At 35.9% G+C, this 26,264-nt stretch overlaps 1 protein-coding gene across 1 annotated transcript; it reads right to left on the reverse strand.

Annotated features, from left to right (window-relative positions):
• Positions 1-5,422: 5,422 nt before the first annotated feature.
• Positions 5,423-25,476, reverse strand: LOC132549979 (endoribonuclease Dicer-like). Its single transcript, XM_060213974.1, has 16 exons — positions 25,381-25,476; positions 24,691-24,853; positions 22,531-23,918; positions 21,955-22,056; positions 21,567-21,724; positions 21,235-21,376; positions 20,763-20,838; positions 19,729-19,871; positions 19,105-19,281; positions 18,424-18,637; positions 14,328-17,341; positions 13,365-13,582; positions 10,881-11,139; positions 10,148-10,304; positions 6,690-6,765; positions 5,423-6,263 (listed from the first exon to the last, which is right to left on the reverse strand). Exons 1-16 carry the CDS (start codon positions 25,474-25,476, stop codon positions 6,101-6,103), a joined length of 6,546 nt encoding a protein of 2,181 aa, XP_060069957.1. The 3' UTR covers positions 5,423-6,100.
• Between the last annotated feature and the right edge of the window lie 788 nt (positions 25,477-26,264).

The raw sequence follows: 26,264 nt of genomic DNA on the forward strand, positions 1-26,264 counted from the left end.
ATGCTCCCTTATACATTATATCTGTGACTTGTGTTAGAGTTAAGGATATATGCTACCATACACATTATATCTGTGATTTGTGTTAGAGTTAAGGATATATGCTACCTTACACATTATACCTGTGATTTGTGTTAGAGTTAAGGATATATGCTACCTTACACATTATATATGGGATTTGTGTTAGAGTTAAGGATATATGCTACCTTACACATTATATCTGTGATTTGTGTTAGAGTTAACAATATATGCTACCTAAAACATTATACCTGTGATTTGTAGTAGAGTTAAGGTGATATGCTACCTTACACATTATATCTGTAATTTGTGTTAGAGTTAAGGATATATGCTACCTTAAACAGTAATTTGTGTTGGAGTTGCTGATGTATCTTGCTTAACACTTTATACCAGTGGTTTGTGTCGATGCTCCTATCATATGCTTTGCTATAGACTCAGATTGTAGTTTGTATTGTAATAAAAGTTTATGCTGTTACCTTTCTTACTTTTGATTTTATTAGAGTTAAAAACAAAGAACAATACTACAAATGCCACATTTTATTTGTTTCAGAAATAAATTTGGATGCTTCCTTCCATGTGTGATGTTTGATGTAACTAATGTTATATCATATTCATTACAATAAGTCATGATCTGGTTATATCCCAATGTTAGATAAGAATACATTTCATGCACATTTCAAATCTCATATTAATCAAATGTAACTCATTCAACATTTTTTTTTACATTATAACAGTTTTTTTTAATAAGTTTGCCATCATCCTCAAGTAAAATTACACTGAAACAACTTTACTATGCTGAACATAAAGAGACTGTGTTACAATACTGATGCCACTACATTTAAACCACTGCTGAAAAAAACTGCAAACCATAAGGAAGAGTAATCATAATTACCACTGATAAATATCAAGTCCTTAGTGATAATCTACTCTGCTTAATGAAATATGGGAGACAAAAAATTTTACATTTAAATACTATACTATTCCTATTGATCTAGCACTTTACAACCATAGCACCAATTAATATGTAAATATACTTTATAAAATCCAGTTTATTTGTGACATAGTCAATACATAACACAAACTCAGTATATATCTACCACAACTTTGTACACAGAACAAACTCAATAGAAAACTTCTTTTATCTTGTTCTTTAGTAATTTCATTCCAAATATACATACTTCCTATAGAATCTTCCAAGTACAAAACTAGAAAAATATTTTCAGTCTTATTTAATTTTCAGAGAATATCGTATTATAAATCTGACCCAATTTTTTTTTAATCATCGTACAATGGAAAGTCACTTTTGAGCAAAAAAGTTGCAACTAGAATTTTTCAGTACTTTTTCTGAATTTTCACAATTTCATTTTGTTTTAAAAGGGTTGAAATCATCCCCGCCAAACACTCTTTATTTACACACAAATCCTAAATTAAACTAGAGGGTCATGGCCCTTAACGGTCATCTGACAATCGACAAATGGATGGATAAACCCCAGAATTTGTTGATGTGGTTTGACAAATATGACTGATTCAAATTTTGAACATTTCCTCAAAGTATAAACTCATAAATCATAGGTTTTGTGCATGAAAAACAGTTGTGCAATCAAGTTACAGAATGACAACTCACTACTGTGGGTACCAAGTTTTTATCAGGCTGAAAATAACAACATATCATCTCTTTCTTTTCTTTCACAAACAAAATTCAAAATATTTTTCTCAATGGTGTGAAGAATCTTGAAAAGTAGTTCAGACTATTTGTTCTAGATGAGTTTTGTTGGATTTTGGACCAAATCAACATAAATAAGATTTGGACAGGACAATCTCAGGATCACTTCATACACGTTTCACATTCAGTGATCATTGCCACTCCATGATAATGTTTCAGGCCAAATTTGGTTGCAGTCTACCTTGGCATTAAGAAGGAGTAGCGTTCTGGAGCAAAATATTGTCTATCTTCCCTTGGGGTCGAATCACCTATTTGAATATAAGAAATGATTCCCCACTCATAATGATCTTTCAGACCAACTTCGGTTGAACTCCATTCAAGCATTAAGGAAGAGTAGCATTTAGAAGCAAAATATTGAATTTTAACTTCCCCATTTGGGGCCCTGGTCCTAGGGGTCGAGTCAACTTTCTGAATTTAAGAAATTATAACCTACATGTATCTACCAAGGGAAAAAATCTAATTTGGTCAGGACAATCTCGGTATTACTTCATACACTTTTGATACTTATTGCTTATTTCAACTCTGTGATAATGCTTCTGACCAAATTTGGTTTAAATCCATTCAGACATGAAGGAAGAGTAGCATTTTGAAGAAAAGTATTGTCTAAATACTCATTTGGGGCCCATCCCCAGGTCCTTAGAGGTCGACACAACATTCTGAATTCCCAAAATAATTCCCTGTCCCCAATAATGTGTCATACCAAATTTGGTTGAAATCAGCCAAGACGTTAACCAGGAGTTGTGTATTTAAGTAAAAGTTTACAGATGGCGCACAGCATACGATGACGGATGATGTACAATAACAACAGGGTATCTTGACCCTTTGGGTCAGATGACCTAAAAATAACGCAAGAAAAAGGATGTTCTTGTAAGTGAAAATGATGATAAGGAAAGCTAGGAACCAATAAACAGGAGATACATTAAATATTTTGGAATGTCATACAAAAGAAAAAATGCTATAGAAAACATGAGTTGTATTATATGTATTACAAAAACACTATAAAAATATAAACATTCATCGTGTACTACAAATCACTACAGAAGAGTTGAAGAATAGATGAAATGATATGCCATGCATGTAACATTGATCATATTGCACAAACACTTAATCACAGCCTTTAATTAGAAAGTGGAAATCATTCTTTCTCACCATTTATATGTCAACTAAATCATTTTGTATAAATGTATTGATAAGAAATTGTATAACTAGTTTATAAATCAACATATTTGACCCCTGTGATCTTCAAAGTGGGTTAAGGTCATATATTTCATAACGCTTCATCCTAGGATGTTCCTGGCCAAATATTATGATCTTGGGACATCTAGTTATTCAGAAAAAACGTTTTAATCATCATGTTTGTCAATAGACATTTTGAAAATAGATCAAAGTTAAGCATGAGAGCACACATTAAAGTCCTTCACCCCAGCAAATTACTGGTCAAGTATCATGGCTCTACAGATCTTGGATATTAAGAAGTTGTTAGAAGGTGACACAGAACATACATTACATCTTTTTGGCAAATGAGTTAAAATCAAAGCAGTCAAATTTCTTTCTACACTTTTTTAAACTCTACAATAAAAAGCAAATGTATTATATAGAAAAAACAGTGTCAGTCAAAGAATTTCCTTTTCCTGTCTATTATAAATTCACAACAACTATCCAGGCCACATGGGTAAGATTAGTAGAATCTGTTAAGTGTATGTGAGATAGGAGACTGATTCATCTCAGTCGAGGACTGACATTCTGTAAAGGAATTCTAATTCATGACAAAGTCAAGTGAGATGTTACAGATTGTCAGCCTGAACCTATACACATAGCAAAATTTCTTCTTTTACATGATTTTTCAATTATTTTTAATTCCATATTCTTTTATCAAATCAAATTACTTCCTTTTTCACATAAACGTCAGAAAGACGACTAGATATTACTGAATTTGGGCCACATAAAGAAGGCAGACCAGATCAAACAAAAGAAATGTAGCACTATATATGGTGCAAGATGTATCAGTCTCATGCATGAGAAATGATTCCTACAGCCAGTTAACAGGAATTTGTACTAGTCTTATAGATAGAAATACTTAAAAAATACCTATCTGCTTTCTTAAGTCAAGACTTTACTCACAACATTCTGCTGTGGAATGTAGCAAAGAGATTAAAAATTGTGAAGTAGATAATAATTTTTCCTAGCAATAGATCTGAAGACAGAACATCATAATAAACTAATTATTGTCAGAAAATCTGATTTTATCTTGTTACATACAATCTACAAAAATAACATACAAAGTCACTATGAGACCGTTGTGTCAACATCTATTTAACGTGAATGCCAGATACCTGACAATGATAACGATATATAAAAGAGTATTAGAGATTAGAACAATATGTACCAGCCATATTTCAAATGGTATTTCTTTCAGGCGTGTTGTAACATGATTGTTCTTGTAACAAGAGGCCCATGAGCTGTAATGGTCCTCTGACTATAAAGATCTATATATGAAAGAGGCAAAATAGGCCTAAATTAAATACATAGAAGACATTGTAGGTTCATCAAGACATTTTCTGGAAACCTGAAATCATATTTTTAAGTCATGCACTACACAATTGCCATTACTCTAGATGTATTGCTTGTTGAAAAAGAAAGATACAGGCCCAATATCAAAACCCTTGACCTTTCAATTATTAAGAGGTTGCTTAAGCATTTCAATACATCTGACCCCAGTGACCTTGAAAGTTGGTCCAAAAAAGAGTAGCATTTTGTAGCAAAATATTCAAAACTTCTCCCTTTGGGGACCCGCCCAAAAGTCCCTAGGGTTGTATCAACTTTCTGAATCTTAAGAAATGATTCCCCACTATCAATGATGTCTCGGAACAAATTGGTCGAAATCCATTCAAGCATTAAAAAGGAAAAAAGAGTAGAATTCTGAAGCAAAGTATTGTATTGATTTCTCTTTTGGGGCGGCATCCCCAAGTCCCTAGGGGTTGAATTAAATTTCTGAATTTAAGAAATAATTGCCTAGCCTAACTGATGAATCAGGCCAAAGCTTGTTGAAATCCATCAAAGGATGAAAGATCAGGATTTTAAAGTCTTGACCCTTCAGGTCTGATGACCTAAAAATGTATCAAATCACTGAAATTCAAGAAAACTTCAATTGTACTACAAAACTTGAGAGAAAGTTGATATTTTGTGCTTAAAAAGAAAACCATACTATATTTTATTTCATTATGTTGAAAGGTCAGGATGACCCAATAACACAGATTGATACATGTAGACAAATCTTTGTTGACATAGCATAATATAGATGATATACAAAGTCTTCTACTTACATGTTCACTCCTAAATCAAACCGTCTTCCCGTTATCTTACTTGTGTGAAATATTACTTATTTTACAATGCACCATTATGCAACCTCAAGATTCCTTTGATGCACATCAAAGGATCAATCTAGTCTTTTCATCTTGTCCACAAGGTGTCACACATGGAACCTTCAATTTTGCCATGACATGTTCCATGGGTGCAGAGAGCGAAAGTGATTGTTACCCCTGGAGTATCGAGGATGGCTCCTGGTCCACTGCTGGACAAACTTTGATAAAGGTGTTTCATTTTAACAAATTTTATAACCATAAATGGTTATTAAATTATCAACTGAATAAATTAAGATTACGATGAAATTATATATCTGCATCAATTGCTGTGAAATGACATACAGTAACTGAAACCAGTGCAGTTTCATTTTAGCACAATATACTGTGTTTTGATCATGAAAAGCATTATAATAGGATTATATCTTGTCTTTTCTTTACCATTATTTGGTCAAGATCATGCTTGCTGGATAAGAAATACTGAGACTCAAGAGCTAGGGTTAAATACTCCATAATATTTTCATCTGTTCTAATACAAAAGGAATACAAATATTCCATTTTACAATAATAAAGTGTTCTCTCTGAGAGCCTCAAATTTCTACAACTAAAGTACCTGAGCTACATTGGATCATCTATCTGTCAGCAAAATATTGTGTCTTGATAAAACGATTCACGTAGTGAAAAACACTAACAGATTCTAGGGGAAAAAAAGCCTGTTGATTTGATGTGAATTTATCTATGGCCATGTAAAATTTGGCACAAACTGTCATATTAAAGATCAAGTACCAGACAGATGAAGGGGAGGGGAGGGAGCATAGAGGTACCAGAAGGGGACGTTCCGAACTGAGGTGAAAGTAAAGATAACCTAGGCTTAATCACATGAAAGGATCTCAAAAACCATGTCAATATGTCCATGTACATCAAGACTAGAATATTCTATTCCCATTAACAAAGTAATAATCTGATCTGTAGCCAGGGACTGTAACAGTGAGGGGAGATGGTCTTAGATAAGACCTTGTGCTTGCATAGCTTTCATGCAACGAAGGGCTTTTTTAGCGGCGGCACTTTTGGCGATTCGGTAATTGCGTCCTATTCCAACAAACACCCCTTTACTGACGACGTTGACGGTGACTCTGATCTTTCCTTCTAAAGTTCGCTCTGGTTTCCTAGAAAAAATTGGAAATTATCATACAACTGAAATGCAAATGGGAAAATACTGCATTGTCTCCCCTTAATGTATTACCAAGCAAAACCAACATTTACTTGAAATACTTAAGCCACCATATTTAGTTTTTTCTTCTCCAAGATATGAAACTGATGCTATTAAAATGGAAAAAAGGAGGAAATTGTATCTTAAGTATTTTTGTCTCATAGAAAATTTGAAAACAAGAAGTATATCTCTAACAAAGCTGGTAAAATTCACCATATCATTTTCCTCTGTATGATTTCATCGCATTTTCAAATAGTGTGTGCTAGCTGGTTTATACAATAAGAACTGAAAATACTTTAAACCACCTAGTGGAGAACAACCCATTACACTCCTATAAATACATCAAAGAAGCTCAATATTTTAATAACCAATAAAGGCTTACTCAAATTTGGCTGTCTCTGGTTCCATCTCGAGTAATTCACGGACTGGTGACTTAGGTATACTCTTCAGGTACTTGTCTGTAAAAAACATCATATCACATGTAACTACATCGTACAGATGAAAGTGTTATTACATTGTACCTCTTAGTGTGTTACTACATGGTACAGGTGAGTGTGTTAATATATGGTACAGGTGAGTGTGTTACTATATGATACAGGTGAGTGTGTTACTACATGGTACAGGTGAGTGTGTTACTATATGGTATAGGTGATTGTGTTACTATATGGTAGAGGAGAGTGTGTTACTATATGGTACAGGTGAGTGTGTTACTACATGATACAGGTGAGTGTGTTTTTACATGGTACAGGTGAGTGTGTTACTATATGGTACAGGTGAGTGTGTTAGTACATGGTACATGTGAGTGTGTTACTACATGGTACAGGTGAGTGTGTTACTACATGGTACAGGTAAGTGTGTTACTACATGGTACAGGTGTGTTACTACATGGTACAGGTGAGCATGTTACTACATAGTACAGGTGAGTGTGTTACTACATGGTATAGGTGAGTGTGATTCTACATGGTACAGGTGAGTGTGTTACTACATGGTATAGGTGAGTGTGATTCTACATGGTACAGGTGAGTGTGTTACTACATGGTACAGGTGAGTGTGTTACTATATGGTACAGGTGAGTGTGTTACTACATGGTACAGGTGAGTGTGTTACTACATGGTACAGGTGTGTTACTACATGGTACAGGTGAGCATGTTACTACATGGTACAGGTGAGTGTGTTACTACATGGTATAGGTGAGTGTGATTCTACATGGTACAGGTGAGTGTGTTACTACATGGTACAGGTGAGTGTGTTACTATATGGTACAGGTGAGTGTGTTACTATATGGAACAGGTGAGTGTGTTTCTACATGGTACAGGTGAATGTGATACTACATGGTACAGGTGAGTGTGTTACTACATGCCGCTGGTGAGTGTGTTACTACATGGTACAGGTGAGTGTGCTACTATATGTTACAGGTGAGTGTGTTACTATATGGTACAGGTGAATGTGTTACTACATGGTACAGGTGAGTGTGTTATTACATGGTACAGGTGAGTGTGTTACTATATGGTACAGGTGAGTGTGTTACTACATGGTACAGGTGAGTGTGTTTCTACATGGTACAGGTGAGTGTGTTACTATATGGTACAGGTGAGTGTGTTACTAAATGGTACAGGTGAATGTGTTACTACATGGTACAGGTGAGTGTGTTATTACATGGTACAGGTGAGTGTGTTACTACATGGTACAGGTGAGTGTGTTACTATATGGAACAGGTGAGTGTGTTTCTAGATGGTACAGGTGAGTGTGATACTACATGGTACAGGTGAGTGTGTTACTACATGGTACTGGTGAGTGTGTTACTACATGGTACAGGTGAGTGTGCTACTATATGGTACAGGTGAATGTGATACTACATGGTACAGGTGAGTGTGTTACTATATGGTACAGGTGAGTGTGTTACTAAATGGTACAGGTGAATGTGTTACTACATGGTACAGGTGAGTGTGTTATTACATGGTACAGGTGAGTGTGTTATTACATGGTACAGGTGAGTGTGTTACTACATGGTACTGGTGAGTGTGTTACTATATAGTACAGGTGAGTGTTTTAAAACATGGTAGACAAGTGTGTTACGACATTTTCAGGTGAGTGTGATATTTCACTGCACAGGTGTGATAATGAATTCTTGAGAGCATTTCAAATAAATCTAAGAACTCATGCACCTAAATATCTATTATGGAATCTCTTTTATCTATTACAAAACCTAAAACATATTGAGGAGCCTACAAATGTATTAAACAACCTATATATCTATTACAAAACCTACAAACCTATTACAGAACCTATATATCTATTACAGAACCTACAAGCCTATTGAAGGACCTATATATCTATTACAGAACCTATATATCTATCACAGAACCTACAAGCCTATTGAAGGACCTATATATCTATTACAGAACCTATATATCTATCACAGAACCTACAAACCTATTGAAGGACCTATATATCTATTACAGAACCTACAAACCTATTGAAGGACCTATATATCTATTACAGAACCTATATATCTATTACAGAACCTACAAACCTATTGAAGAACCTATATATCTATTACTGAACCTACAAACCTATTGAAGGACCTATATATCTATTACAGAACCTATATATCTATTACAGAACCTACAAACCTATTGAAGGACCTATATATCTATTACATAACCTTTATATCTATTACAGAACCTACAAACCTATTGAAGAACCTATATATTTATTATAGAACCTATATATCTATTACAGAACCTATATATCTATTACAGAACCTATTTATCTATTGAAGAACCTAAATACCTGTTACAGAACCTACAAACTTATTGAAGGACCTGTATATCTATTACAGAACCTACAAACTTATTGAAGGACCTATATATCTATTACAGAACCTACAAACCTATTGAAGGATCCATATATCTATTACAGAACCTATATATCTATTACAGAACCTACAAACCTATTGAAGAGCCTGTATATCTATTACAGAACCTATATATCTATTACAGAACCTACAAACCTATTGAAGGACCTATATATCTATTACAGAACCTATATATCTATTACAGAACCTACAAACCTACTGAAGGACCTAAATATCTATTACACAACCTACAAACCTATTGAAGAGCCTGTATATCTATTACAGAACCTACAAACCTATTGAAGGATCCATATATTTATTACAGAACCTACAAACCTATTGAAGAACCTATATCTCTATTACAGAACCTACAAACCTATTGAAGGATCCATATCTCTATTACAGAACCTACAAACCTATTGAAGAACCTATATCTCTATTTCAGAACCTACAAACCTACTGAAGAACCTATATATCTATTACAGAACCTATATATCTATTACAGAACCTATATATCTATTACAGAACCTACAAACCTATTGAAGAATCTATATATCTATTACAGAACCTACAAACCTATTGAACCTACAAACCTACTGAATGACCTAGATAATCTATTACACAACCTACAAACCTATTGAAGAGCCTGTATATCTATTACATAACCTATATATCTATTACAGAACCTACAAACCTATTGAAGGACCTATATATCTATTACAGAACCTACAAACCTATTGAAGGATCCATATATCTATTACAGAACCTACAAACCTATTGAAGAACCTATATATCTATTACAGAACCTACAAACCTATTTAAGAGCCTGTATATCTATTACAGAACCTATATATCTATTACGGAACCTACAAACCTATTGAAGAACCTATAACTCTATTACAGGACCTACAAACCTATTGAAGACTATATAGATCTATCTTCTAATTGAAAAACCTATGTAAAAATTAAAGAACCTGATGTACCTATTTGAGGTTTCATCATCCTGTAGTACACTCTCCAGACCACATCCAGCGACAAACCACTGTCCAAGTAAATTGCTCCAGCCAGTGATTCAAAGATGTCACCAAGAGCCTTTGGTACCTCTAATTCAACATTCTCCTCACTAGCATCTTCATTCTCCTGAATAACATAATATAATAACACAGACATTCTTTGTGATAATTATAACAGGTATCTAAAAGCAAAATTTACAGCACTTTTCTTAAGTGTGTTGAATATGGCTTTAAATAACCTTATTTATCCAGCAGTAAAGCATGTCAGTCAATTAGCACATCCTTACATTTTTCTATTCATTAAAATTAGAAACAAATTATATTTCATTGTCCAGATATAAGCTCACCCCTGACTTTAAGTGATATATTGGTCCTGCAATATGCTCACCCCAATATTAAGTTGGAAGTGATGTGTTGGCACCATAGGGTCCTGCAACAAGCCCATCCTCTCACTTTGAGTAATAAAAAAGAAGCACCTTTGACCTAAGAAGTTATGCATTGCTCCCCCTCCAACACACACACAGCAGAGATTACCATAGGATAACAGCAGAAGATTTTTCTTTGGAACATACAAGTAATACAGATACTGATACTCATAATGTGCTGGAAATGAAAATCAATTTCTCACACGTCCATTTCCTGCTTTCATGGCACATCTATGTAACTCCCAGAAAAATAGGACAAAATATAGCCATCAACTTACATCTTCATCCTCCAAATCAATTTCATCCTCTCTCTCCTTCTGCCTAGCCACAAACTTCTCAATGACCTGGAATAATGGTGGTGAAATGGCCTTGAAGTACTTGTGAAAATCCCACTTTACAGCAAGTGCAGCAAAGATGTTGTTGTTGACCAGAGCTGACCTGAGGTCAGTGAGTACTCCTGGAGAGTACTTACAAGAGTCTTCATACAGGTGTCGTGTTATCACATAATCCAGGATGGCATCCCCTAGGAACTCCAATCTACAACATTTACAAGTATACAACATTTGTAGCCATGTCTTCAACATTTACAAGTGTACAAGACCTTGACATGGTAATCTACAATGTTTACAAGTGTACAAGACCTTGACACGGTAATCTACAATGTTTACAAGTGTACAAGACCTTGACAGAGTAATCTACAATGTTCAAAAGTGTACAAGACCTTGACACGGTAATCTACAATGTTTACAAGTGTACAAGACCTTGACACAATAATTTACAATGTTTACAAGTGTACAAGACCTTGACACGGTAATCTACAATGTTTACAAATGTATAAGACCTTGACATGGTAATCTACAACGTTTACAAATGTACAAGACCTTGAAATGGTAATCTACAAGGTTTACAAGACAAAATCATTCAAACTCTAGTCTAGAACGTTAACAGGTGTCCAAGACCTTGAAACTCAAGTCCACAATGTTTACAAGTGTCTAAGACCTCAAGTCTATAATGACAACAATCATATCAGACCTTCGGATTGCGAGTCTGCAATGTTTACATGTGTAGAAGACCTTAACAATACACTCCCTAAAATGAACATCAAATATCATACAATATACATCAACAGGAGGTTCCAGAGGGATCTTGTTACCAAACATTATTTTTCTTCATGTGTTTATTAAAAGTTGAATATTTTCCCTTCTTCTCTATTCTTTCCTCTGATTTTGTTTCTCTACTCAGTCCCAAAATCAAATGGTTATTAATAAGGACCAAGGAAAATCTACTGAGATTTAAGAAAATATATCCAGCACTTCTCTGGAAATAAATCGATAAAACAACACATGCAGCAAATCACAGTCCCCTACTGACACACCACCATACCAAGGTGAACCCATGTCAAGTATGAAGTTCAAATTCGAGAAAATGTCCAGGCTAGTTTTCTCTTTGAGAGAAGTCAAAGGTCAAAACATTGGTCACTAAGACCTACTTTTGAAACATGACACATTGCCTCACTAAGACAAATCCATAACCAAAATATCAAGTTCCAGTGACAAGTAATGCCATAGATACTGTAAACTTATACAGGTTCATCACTTAATAGACTTCCCACCTAGACACAGTGTGCCATTAAGATAAATACTGTTTTTTGTCAAGTTCTGTGTGTTCACTTGCTTAAATGATGGTGGGCGGAAAATGTAAAATTTTACAAACATGATGAGAAGTATATGATAATCTTCAAAGATCATTCAGTCAGGAAATATGTATATAAAATCACATGAATTCTGTCATATTTGAACAGCTTATATACAAAATCTCAAGAAAATACCCCGTTTATGGAATCGCAGTCGCAAATCAACAGCACAATCTTTGAAAAATATTGTTGGTTCATTCCTTCAAAATTTGGATTCTGTCAATCTATGGCTATGATATCCATCATTAATTTTGCAACAATCTAAAGATTAACACCATTGTCCTGTAGATCAGGGCTGCGAGATGATCTTTTTGTAGGGGTTTTAGTTTAAAGACAAAGAAAAATCTGTTTATTACTTTATGAAATAATACTTGTACATAACATACGTAGTATTTAAAGTATTTCCTTACAAATTAGGACCATTACCAATTTTTTTCTTCATTCACCTCTCTGATGCATAAGTAAGCTGACCATTTTTAAAACTATTCAAACAACCGTTGTTTGACCAACCATCAGTAACAATTACTGATATGACTCAGCCTCCTGTCAGTATAAAGTTGATAATTTTAAATATATTCAATCCTCTGTCAACAGAAGTAGGCAATGTTGTTCAACCCATCATCAGTAACAGTTGGTGATTTTGTTCAACCCATCATCAGTAACAGTTAGTGATTTTGTTCAACCCATCATCAGTAACAGTTGGTGATTTTGTTCAACCCATCATCAGTAACAGTTAGTGATTTTGTTCAACCCATCATCAGTAACAGTTAGTGATTTTGTTCAACCCATCATCAGTAACAGTTGGTGATTTTGTTCAACCTATTCTCAGTAAAAAAATATATGATTTTAAGTGTATTCCAAACTCTGCCAGTATAGTTGGCAATGTTGTTCAACCTACCACCAGTAAAAAATAGCGATATTGTTCAATCTATTGTCAGTAAAAAGTTGATGTTTTTAAATGTTTTTAACCATGTCAGTATAAGTTTGCAATGTTCAACCTACCATCAGTAAAAGGTGATATTATTCAACCTACTGTCAGTTAAAAAGATGATAATGCTATTCAACCTACCTTTGGTAACAGTCAGTGATATTGTTGTAGTGATAGGAGGCATGGGTGAAAGCCTGGAGAAGGTATGCCCGATCAGAGAATTTGTAGCCAATCTTTTCCTCAAAAGATGTGTATCCTATCAGGAGGTGTTCCATCAGATGTCTGTCTGTTTCCGAGTTAGATAAGAGAGGTGATGGCGGGCACTGGTAGCCATAGGAACTGACATTCTGACATTCCCCCTAAATAAACAAATATTTAATATTCATAGAGCTATATTGCACATTAGCAGCAAAATTGAAACATCTTGCAGAGTGAAGGGCAGAATATGATGCCCATAGGACCTGTATCACTCACATTGTTTAGTTTATTGAAACTGATTAATATAACTAAAGGAAAAGTATTTAGAAATTTCTGAATTTAAGAATAATTAGCGAAATCTTAATAGAATCCTTTCAAGCATTAAGAAAGGGTAGCACAAAAGAAATAGGTCATCTTGACCTTTCGGGTCAAATGACCTGAAAATCCACTTTGGTGTTAATTACTAGCAGTGAATTATAGGACACCGAACAATAGACCACTAAAGGTCAACGGATGCAGCAGTATGAAAATCAGGAGATGTGTCATCAGAATACACGTACAATGTATTTCAGAATCTCATCTGAATTAGTTCTCACTCCGAGCACAGAGAATGAAACCATTCCCATCTTAATAGAATTCGAAATACAGTTAAACCTACATTAAAACCAGTCTACTCTACCAACCAGTGGTACAAAACACAATGAGGCAATATGTTCCAAAACACAGGAATAGGTTCACAGCATTTCAGGTATTAAGCAAAATGTCAGATCAATAAGGGGTAAGATCTGAAAGGTTGTCAGAATACTCTGGGGTTCTATTAGACAGGCTGTCAGAAAATTCAGGATAAGATACAACAGCTTTTAATTATTGTTTCATTTAGTTACAGACTAGAATGCAGTCACATACCTGTGAGCTGGTGGGCATTGTCACTACCTCCTCCATTACATCACCTGCTGCAGCCACCTTGGGCGGCAAAACTTTCAATCCAAGTGAATACATGAACCTGAGTGCCGCCTTCTTTCCACAGGAAGTGAGGTAGCAGCCAATCAGTGACTCAACACAGTCTGCGATGGACTTGTCGGGGATACTGTGGAGCGTTTGTAAACAGTAAGAGTAAATATCGACACCCTTCACCTCGTTCACCTCCATGTCCTGTTCCTCGACTTCTTGCCACTGATCGATGTCCTTAATCTGTTGGTCTATTTCATCCTCTGTTAATGTTTTACCGTCAACCTGTGACTTCCTTCCATCTGTTTTCTCTGTTGAATTTTCAGGAGTTACCTTACCGTTTGTTTTACTCAACACCACATGTGGCACAGGTCCCTTGCGTTTTGTCTCATTAATGACATAGCCTGGTGGTAGCCAGTTTTCATACGGTTCAAACTTAGTGGAGATCATGCACTCTGCCAGACCTGTTCTTTTACCTAATCTATACAGATTACAATTACTAACCTGCTTACTACGCAGGTAGCTCAGTTTACCTTCATGAATACCTGGATAAGTACAGTACAGGAACACAGTGATAGCATACTTGAGGAAAGAATCGCCGATTGTTTCCAGTCGCTCCAGACTAAAAAAATCATTAGCATTAGACATTGTGAGAGCCTGCAGGATGGTGCATGGACTTGGGCCAATATATTTACTAAGGTCAATATCTACATCTAGTGACAACAACGGCTCTGGGAATGCTGTTGCTGCAAGATCGACAGAAACTGACCTCTTCACCTCATCTTTATCTGATCTTCCAAAATGTCCGACAGAAGCAAAAACATCAGCTTGTTCATCACTTTCACAAGTCTGTTGCTCTTTCCAACTGTTCTCATCAAATTTGGGGTCCTCCTTGTTTCTGACAAGTTCATCCAGGACTTGGTCCCTTGTACTGTCCATGATCAAATGTCCACATTTGTCTCTGCTATCAGGGGGGTCACCCCAACCTGAGGATGTGTGAGCGTTATCACAGTCAAGATGAATATCACAGCTTTTGGTTTGATCAAATTTGTCTCGATTGCCATCAGAAGGTAAACTTTCACAAAATGATTCATCTTCCTCCTTATGTAATGGATTAGAAGAATCTGACGTTATTTTGCTGAAATCTTTCATGAGGCCATTTGAAGAAAGTTCCTTCGAAAAAGCTGTATTTCTTTTGCATGATTTTATGCATTCAGTAATTGCTGTAGAATCAGATTCATGGATTTCCAGACTAGAGAGTTCTTTTTGTACACGACTCACAGAGTGAGATATATCACAGTCTTTATCATTTGGCTTGCATTGTTTGTCAATTTCTTCTGCATAGTTTCCATTACATATCAACGTTTTGCGAACCTCATCTCTCAATGAAACAGACAACTGACTGGTATTGTTCTCATCACTTTTTCCTTCATTGACAGAGGTAATTTGACTAGAGTAGCCTGCCCTTTGTTCATGCCCAGCAGGTGGAGCCTGCATTCTTTCTGACGTTAACTCTCCATCTGATACTTTATCTCTTTTCTTGTTTCTTCCAAAATCATCAACAACCTCAGTTTTCACAGTTTGTATCACAGATTCATGAGGCTTCATATTTTCACAATGATCTATAATTACATTCTGGCTGGATTTCAGATTTTCAGTAGCACCCGTTGTTGTGTCATGGCCGGAATTGAAATTTTCTGATGCGGTCATTGTGTTTTCATTGCCAGATTTCACATTTTCACAGTCAGCCATTTCTATTTCACTTGCTAAATTCACATTTTCACAATCAGCCATTTCTCTTTCACTTGTAGAATTCACATTTTCACAGTCAGCCATTTCTATTTCACTTGCTGAATTCACATTTTCACAGTCAGCCATTTCTTTTTCACTAGTGGAATTCACATTTTCACAGTCAGCCATTTCTATTTCACTTGAAGAATTCACATTTTCACTGTCAGCCATTTCTGTTTTTTCATTGCCAACATTCACATTTTCACAATCTGCACTTAGTATTTCATTGCTTGATTTCACATTTTCACAATCTGCCCTTAGTATTTCATTGCTTGATTTCACATTTTCACAAACATCTATTGACTTGTCATGGGCAAATTGAACATTTCCAAAATGCCTTTCCCCTGAACACACACCAGCATTATCTAACACTTCTCTGTGCATACTTCTGTCTCCTGATTTTTCTGAAGATTTCAACACTTCCATGTGTATATTTTCATTCAAAGATGTAGCCTGTCTGTCATTGCTATTCACATTTTTGTTTTCTCTCAGAGATGACTTTTGTGCATTTTCATCAATATGTTCTTTATCCTCCTGTAAAGAGAAACCAAAATCTAAAGCTGGGAATGAGAATCCCTCTGGGAGGTCCACCTGCCCAATATTAGCATCTGTTGCAATTCGAATTCTCATCTCCTCTGCCACCAAGAGATAATTTAATCTGTAAAGAATTGTTGGAAGACAGACAGCTTTCCTCCAAAGTGAAGATGGAAATACATGTACTTCACAAAGTTCTGGGACTAGAATTTGCTTCTGTTGTAAATTTTCTCTTCTGGCCTTTTTAGTCTCTGCACTGCTTGTTGGCAAGGCAACACCTTTTTGGTTCATGTATCTAGGGGTTAAAAGGTTAAGACGAGCTGATGTATGATCAACATCCAAGAGAGGCTGCTCCTGATTGGTCACTGTCAGACCATATTTGGTGGTATAATATTCACTAAATGTCTTGTAAAGCTCAGGGGACGGAAAGGCTGAGGAAGGGTTGAGATCACTGCGGATTTCTGCCACATAGAAATGCTGTGGTTGATCAATATTACGATACGAAGGCATAACTACAGCGTCTTCGTAATCCTGTCTTTTAAACTCAAAGACTTCACGCTTAGAGTCATATATATTTCTCTTCACAGACTGTTTGGATTTCTTCACCAAGTCAATAAAATCCCAATCAACAAAGTAATTGGAGTCATCTGTTTCTGAAACAGAAAAATATAATGAGACCTGTCTTTTATACAGAAATTAGTCCCCTTCACCAAGAATATTTTAGACCAAATTTGGGCAATATCAATTTATTCTTAGAGGAAAAATTTACCCATTTGGGTCTGTCCTAGCACAAACTTTGTTTCCCTTCACCCAAGAAGGCTTCTGATGAAAATTTGGGTGTCCATATGGAGAAGTAGGATTTTATGATATTTGCACTATTTCCCAATAGGGCCCTGCCCCTCCCACCTTAAGAGGCCAGAATCCACTGATTAAATATAAGCGATTCCGCTGCAACCAAGAATACTTCAGACTAAATCTGGGAAATATCCATTCATTCCTACCGGAAGAGTAGGATTTTAGTGAATTTGCTATATTTTCCCAATTGGGCCCCGACCCTCATCCCCCAGTGGGATGAGATTCATCGTTTATACAAAATTTATTTCCCCTTTCACCCAAACATGATTCATGCCAAATAAGGACAAAATCAAACCATTCCTATCAGAGGATTAGGATTTTAAAGAATTTGCTCTATTTCCCTCAACTGGGCCCCACCCTCCTACCCCAGGGGGCTGAGCACCACCATTTATACAAAATCTATTCCTCTTCATCAAAAGATGTTCTTACCAAATTTAGCCAAAATCCAATCACTCCTACAGGAGAATTTGGATTTTAAAAACTTTGTTATTTCACCCATTGGGACAAAATTTGGTCAAAATGGTAAAAAAAGGTTGTTCATGACTAGAAACATTTTGTAGAAAAAGTTGACAGAGGACAGATGACACATGCCAGACAACAGATTACAGACAACAGAAGAGGGGTGCCACTGAAGGGTCAAGTGAGCTTGAAATGTACATACACAGCTCACCCAATGAGAACAGATTTTTAGACTCAGCTGACCAATAGCATGAAAGAGACGAAACCACATATTTTTTGTTCCTAACTGGAAACTTTCTATGTTAGGTGCTCAGATTCTTGAAGATGTCAGGAGAGCATTCTAAGATGAAAGCAAACAGGGTCAGGATCATTCAAACATCAAAAGGTTTATTGTCAATCCTAACAGATAACTTACTGCGATTCAGTGGAATGATACAATAGCCTAAATCAGCCCTTTCTGGATGGAACTCCATTGGATCTTTCTCCAGTCTTAGCACCTCTGTGAACACAAATCGGTGGAACTCTCGCAGTTTGATGAGCTCTTCCTGTGTGAAGGCTGCATCTCTCCGTAACAGGTTTAAGGATACAGTTACCTCCCCTGATCTTGTATACAATGGGAATGTTGGGATCTGAAATATGACATACAATGAAAGAGACAGAGACAAGAACATTATATGCTGCCAGTGAGAATCTATATCAAGTCCTTTTACTGATCAGTGTATGGGTGTACCACAATTTAGTTCATACATATCCACAACAAAAGATACTCTAACCATTTCTAAAACAACAACTTTTAATCGATCTGAAAATTCCACATTTCAGTAACCTCCGTAATACTTTCCAACTGATATCTCATTGTGAAGTGAGCATTACTACTAAAACAATGCTAATCTAGTCCTTCCAGTGTTGGTTAAACTGCTTACTTGGCTGTTTTAGTATACAGACAGGCAATACTTTTCATAGAAATATGACTAAAATTCAATGAGCCCTCTTACTATTAGACCATTAATATCACTAAATTCAAATGATCCCACCTCTCACCTCCTGCAAGAAATACCAAATTAACAGGATATATAAGTCAATAGTGTTATCATACCTTTGGGATATGTTTAGAACTCAGCAATCCAAACCCTCTCTTTGTTTCATCTGGTGTGTACACTCGGCGCCCTCTCGTGTTTTGATCATCTGATATCGGCTGGGTCAGAGTTAGATGGATGAGATAAAGGAAGTTCTGATCTTCTGTAGGGTGACCTTTAACTAGTGCAGATCCAAGCTGTCAATAAATAAATAAGATCATATCCCTGTAACACTACTTCACCACAACAAACAACAGAGTACACAATATCAAATCAATTTTGATTTTACTACTGTAGTACTATATACACTTGTGGTACATCTACACACCTGATCCATCACACACTCATGGTACAATCATACATCTGTGGTACAATCACACACCTTTATTACAATCACCTACCTGTGGTACATCTACACACCTGATCCATCACACACCTGTGATATATCATACACTCATGGTACAATCATACATCTGTGGTACAATCACACACCTTTATTACAATCACCTACCTGTGGTACATCTACACACCTGTGATACATCTTTTTACACAGCTTTCGTACATACTTGTGGCCCCATCTCATGCCTGTGGTATACAATGTTGCATCCACACCTGTAGTTATGTGATAATTATGACAAACAAACCTGTTTGATATAGTACTGCTTCCTCTTTGTTGTACCAGGTCTCGCTTCACCAGCAAGATCTTCATTGTCCCATGCACTGGAATCTTCTTCCTCCTTCATGAAGAGTTCTTTTCCAACAGGAAGTAGCTGATCATCGATTTCACCTATAACACAAATCCACATCATGTCAAAATGTCTATGTTCTACCTAATAGCCTACAATGAGCCTCCTCCAGACACCAAACTTCATGTCATGCCTAAGGTCATCTAGGCTTACTAAGAATTCACCACCTTCAAGGAGTTAAGAAGGAACAAATTATCTACCTTGAAACCCTGCTAAAATCATTCAACATTCCTGCTATTGTGTCAAATGAAATATTTCCTTTTTTCAACATTACACATGGGGATGTAAGGAGACTATTGGTAGTAGTACACTACATTGTATAAAACTAAGCCAGCAATGTGTTGATATTGATGTAAAATATCTAAAAATTATATAGTGGCAGTCTAACTTACTTGAAGTACTAAAAAGATGAGGAAAAGCTGTCATCTTTTATTCCACCTGACAGGTAGAAGGTAACGCAGATATTTGTATCTTATCTGATTTACTGAAGATCTCAAAAAAGCTTGTATGTTACTTCATCAAGTGAAGATCGCAAGAATGTTTGTATCTTATCTGATTCACTGAAGATCTCAAAAAAGCTTGTATGTTACTTCATCAAGTGAAGATAGCAAGAATGTTTGTATCTTATCTGATTCACTGAAGATCTCAAAAAAGCTTGTATCTTACTTCATCAAGTGAAGATAGCAAGAATGTTTGTATCTTATCTGATTCACTGAAGATCTCAAAAAAGCTTGTATCTTACTTCATCAAGTGAAGATAGCAAGAAAGTTTGTATTTTACTTCATTCAGTGATTGTCACAAGAATGTTTGTATCTTATTTCATTGAATGAAGATCTCAAGATTGTTTGTATCTTATTTCATTGAATGAAGATCTCAAGATTGTTTGTATCTTACTTCATTAAGTGATGGTCACAAGAATGTTTGTATCTCACCTGACTTGTGGAGGATCTCACAAGCTTTTAATGCTACAGCTTGCTTGGCTAACATCTTGGTAGGCATGGGAATACCCTGAATAAACCAAAACACAAGACTTTCTTTAATAACATCTATCAGGAACAGGGACAAAAGAGATTGACTAACAGGAAACCGTGTACACTGTATCTACAATGTCATCCCAATCAATATAAATTTTATTTACTTTAAAACAATTGTGAAAATAGCTAGGCCTTATATTAATCACTCTTGTTGGCACAGATGGAAGCACTGTGGGAGGAAACCAGGATTCCTGGTAAAACACTGTGCAGTTGGGTTGGTGAACCTGAACTTTCCATGTCTATTCAGGAATTTGAACCATGGACATCTCAATGAAACATGAGTGCATTCCACTACAGCACCTGACCACCTAAACCTCACTCCAACAAAACTTGGTCTCACTCGGACATTAAGTTATAAATCTTGTCTAACCTGGATTTCTTCTTTCATCGGTGAGTTGATTGGAAGCCTTAAGGTGGCACTGTAAACAGTCTGGTCACCTTTCTGTGTTGAACAGATTGTACACTTGGGAGTCAAGTGGGTGAAAGCATCACTTGGCAACTTTGCACAATATCTGTGAGCAGATGAACAAAGTTAATAAGATATAGGTTTCAACATATCACAAAAGTTCCTTCAACTTTACTGTTCTAATCCTAACAGCATCATTTGTTTAAGCTTTCTAGATATAATTAACATAAACTACTAGGTAAGTATAGTTATTAAAAGTTTATACAATATGAAATTCCTGTAAAAACAGTGTTTACCTGTTGACGAGAGCAATGGCAGACGTGAGAGTGACCTGAACACCTCCCTCCCCATCAGAGGGTTTGTAGGGAGGCAAAATGTCATGGTACAGATCGGTGATGTTCTCACAATTCATTTCATCCTCATTATCATTAGCTTTCCAAATTCCTTTCAAGACCTTCAATAATCAAAATAATTTACTAAGACTACTTTGTAAAGTAATGACAAACGATACATATGCAATGTACACTAGACAATACAAAACACTTTTTTGTTTTTTTGCTTTTTTAAAACATTTTCAATCATTCAAAAACAGGACTAAATAAATACAGTTATAATTACCAACATGTCAAATTCCATTCAGTATATCTAAAACATAGTTTATTTATTTTATCATAACATTTGTACCCCTTCAATATCCTTATATTTTGCCAACTCCGACCTGAAGGCCTTCAGGTTTGACTTGTCCGCTAAAATCACATACTCAGATTCCCGAGCACGAGCTCGTCCCTGAAACATCAAAAGGAAAATTCATAAAGAAAAGTTGATGATGACCGAGATAAAATAAACAGATATATGCATATGAAATAAAGATTTTAACTGAAACATTTACACAATGATATCTACAGATAGTACCATATCAGAAAAGTAAACTGGTGGAAATCAAAGTCGACTGGGACAGTTACATTTCATTCACATCACTAGTTTTTCTTCAACCCTTTATAAAATTTTACCAAGATGGCTGAGGTAATCTACTGTTATAAAGTATTGGTTGTAAAATCCTTAAATATTTCTAGTATTCAGACTCCATTAATGACTTGACAAGCCTCATCCTGGAACAAAATATCAATAAATATTCCTGCACTATACATTTCAATTATTTGATGTAAAAAAAACCCACTACAATCAAGTTGGGTTACAGTATTTATCCCATAGCAAATGCCAACCAGATCGGTGATATACATATATATATATATATAATACCTTTGACTGACTGTAAGAGCGGTAATCCTTCGGGGGGTCAAATTTGACGATGAGGTTACACTTTGGTATATCAACTCCTTCTTCCAACACATCAGTAGCCAGTAAAAGGTTGAGTTCCTGAAGACGAAATTTGCGTAGGATTTCTTCCTGTTTTTTATAACTTTTACTGCCCTCTTTCTTGGACCCTTGTCCTGTGATGTGGTGACTCTTGATAAAGCACAACTGGTCATCCCACGCACAAACTTCTTCTATGAATTTGTTTAAGGCAAATGCCACATAGCGGTGATCGACAAACACAATGCCACATAAATATTTGTCATCACTTCCAGAGAATAATTGCAACCCCGACTTGTCATCAGGAATATCCTTTTTAACTGCCACGTGAATAACTTTGGACCCTCCTGTTCTATCCTCATCATCAGAAGAATCTGTTAAGGCTAGACTGTCATCTGACATGTAGGAATCTTCATCCAATCCATCTGCATCTTCGCTGCTGATGATCTTAAAGTCACACTCAGGTTTAAACCTTCGCAAATGGTCTACAAGTTTTTTCACTTTTGGGGTGGTGTACAATAGCAGTTCCTCAATGTCATACTCTGGAGAAAAGTTGTTTTCAAAGTGATTTATAAACAGTCGGAGCTGGGTGGCAGCCATGCGTAGAAATTTCTTTTTAACATCAATCGTCTCATGTTTGTCAATTTTTTCGAGCTGTGAGACAAACATCTGGGCGAGACTCACTGCACACCAAGGACCGAGACGATACAGGATATTGAGACACTCCACTATAACAGTCTTTGGTGTTTCTATCGGGTCTTCATTACCTTCCAATTTGATATTACATTCCTGTAGAAACTGAAGCGTGTTTTCCAAGATAATTTCTAGCTCCTCAACCATACCCGTTTTATCTTCATACTTATCACACTCAAACACAAGCTCTGTGGGTCGCATTCCATACCTCTCTGAGTAAACCAGTGTTGATGTCTCAGCAGACGCATTGAAACGTTTCTCTAACTGTTTGATGGTTGTAATCAACTCTACTGGGTCCTGACAGTGCTTGCTTGTGAAACAGGAAGTAAGACCAAGAATTCTGGGAGATTCTTCTGTACTGCATTGTGCCTGTAGTCTTTTGGTAATGCAATCATATGGATGATCTGGATCCAACACATGCTGGCAGTGATCAAAGATCAGCACATTTACTTGCGATAGCTTCAACAGATTTTCTTCAATAAGATGTTGAAAGAATGCAGGAAGCATGACTACTGCTTGTGACTTGTGAATTTCCTGTATCCACCAGTCATGGTCCCTGTCCTGACAGTCTGTTGAATACTGACCAACAGTCAGATCTGTGTGATGACCAATCACAAGAGCATACTGGGCTATGTCCTCAGCTGAAATTAGAAATGATTTGAATGACCAAATCATCCAGAAATAACAAAGTCATGGAGTTAAACCCTCATCATCATGAATGACTTTGACCTTTGATGGAAAACCCTCCAAAATGTGTGCTTCTTCCTCTTTTAACCCAATCATAAGGAATTTGATTACAAATAAAAGAAATTGTTACTTACATAGATTGAAATCCCTTCCGACATACAAATATGGCCCTGCAGAGTTTTCTAATGGTATATTTGTTTTTAAATAAATAACAAATGTCCTCAGGATTTCACAGGTTCACATACACATACAGCTATGTATGCACAACATCTTTTCCTTGTATGAGAATACCCTATGCTAAATTCACCTGTATTACATTTCACTCTCAGAGCAGTGTTAAAAAGTATGTTCTTATTTGCTCAAAAGGGAGTCACACATGCATCACATAACAAACTTTCTCATCAGATTTCCTCCAAACAATTTCAGCCTCAGTTTATATTCACAAATCAAAGCTAATTCAAACTATTTTGGAATTCAGATTTTTCATTAACAGAAATCTATTTCCACACTGAGAAAACTTGATTTATGAATGGAGACAGGATAAAAATGGTGCTGTAGACTGTAAAAACAGTATTATGAGAAATGATGGGATAGATTGAAGCAGGACCATCTTTCAGATTACATGACAATTCAATAATGGTCTTTAGTCACTCTTCAGTGTCACTGAGGGCCGCGGGAACTACAGCAACAATATACATATATGTATACAATGTGATTGGTAGATACCATTGTTGACGAGAAACACGCCTCGCTTTCCTCCCTGGTCAAGTGGCTGCTGTAACTGATGTCCAAGCTCCTTCAGCAACATTACACTGAGGAACATGCAACTTGAGGTGGCGCCAAGACACACCAGAGTGTTCTGCTGAACTGCAGCATCCAACAGCTCCACCTTGACAGCAAACAAACAATTAAATTGTCAAGCATACTTAACAAACCAGAATAATTAATATACATTTGACTGTTTTAAATCTGGATGCGGCATATAACTTTAAAGAAACTGTTCACCAATAGCTTATTTGAATTACCTGTCACATCATATCCAAACCTTTTCATGCATGCATCAATATCATTAGACAATTCCAAACAATTTGAAATTGTGCATTGCATTTGTCTGAAACTGTGTAAAACATATTTATATGTATTAAGGATGATTGTCACTATTAAAACCAAAAGAGAGATAAAAGATAAAATTGATGCCTTTTTATTTAATAATACCACACTGAGAGAAACCAAAGTCTAGAAGTGACCATAAGATCTAAATCGTAGGACATCTTTCTTGTTCCTTACAAAGTGAATATTTTATCAAAGGAAGTCATTTTCAGATCATAAAATATCTCTTAATAAAAAAAACAAATACTACATCCAAATTGAGACTTAATTGGTCATGGTGGTCAATACAGAATACTCAGTATGTACCTGATATGTTCTTGGGGTGAATGTATGTGTAGGAATATCCTCATATCTAAGATGGCGTGGCAATCGCCTGGAGGACTCACTTCCTGTACGACCCATCTGTAACATAATACATGAAATCATGTATAATCAAATATTACCCTGATACTAACAGCTAAAATTCATGTAATTTCCTTGCAAAGTTCGCTGTCACCTTGCAGTAAATTGAACTATGTTTTAACCATCTTTCATCAGCACTGTATGTAAATGTTCATCCCTCATGTAAGGTGCAATAAAACTTAAGTGGTTCGCATCAGAATGGAAGAAGAAGCCCTTGCAGTGGTGTCTACTTTCAGAGTAACCAGTCTACCAGATGATAGATGAGCATAGGTTTTCTAATAACTTGCAGATTAAATCTTATTGAAATAAATACTGAGCGGTCAAGTGGTCAATGACTAATACTCTTCTCATAATGGGGCGCCAACTAGCAGTCTCTCATTCTCGACTGGCTATGTGTCATACCACTTTATATGTACATGTATTAACAGTTAAGGAAAATCAATGCAGCTAATAATGGTAAAGGTCATGTATGCTCTCTTCTATCACATTTCTTATGTTTAACTTAACTTTAGTATTTCAGTTCGTTTGTTATTCATTCTCTGATGATAGTACACTGTGATAGGCCTACTGCAATCCACATTTGTATATTCAATATACTATCTTTAAAATCAATCACAAACCAAATCGTGTGTCATAATGTTACGCTTTTAAATAAAAGAAAATGTGTTCAGTTTACAAATGCCACAAGGCATTCTTTGTAAATCAGAAACGTCGTTTGCTTTACAATGCACAAATGTTTAGGTTTATATATTCATCTTGATTGTTTGACGATTGCGAACAATGCATTT

Source organism: Ylistrum balloti, unplaced genomic scaffold, assembly GCF_031769215.1.
Source record: "Ylistrum balloti isolate Yb309-2 unplaced genomic scaffold, AGI_CSIRO_Ybal_v1 Utg370094, whole genome shotgun sequence".
In the NCBI taxonomy this organism is placed as follows: Eukaryota; Metazoa; Mollusca; class Bivalvia; order Pectinida; family Pectinidae; genus Ylistrum; species Ylistrum balloti.

Excerpts from the sequence above, each read along its gene's own strand:
- LOC132549979 (XM_060213974.1), bottom strand. The coding sequence starts at position 25,476 with ATGGGTCGTACAGGAAGTGAGTCCTCCAGGCGATTGCCACGCCATCTT. Across the intron at positions 19,282-19,728 it reads AGCAGTACTATATCAAACAG|CTTGGATCTGCACTAGTTAA; the intron begins GTTTGTTTGTCA and ends ATTTATTGACAG. Across the intron at positions 18,638-19,104 it reads GTTCTAAACATATCCCAAAG|ATCCCAACATTCCCATTGTA; the intron begins GTATGATAACAC and ends GTCATATTTCAG.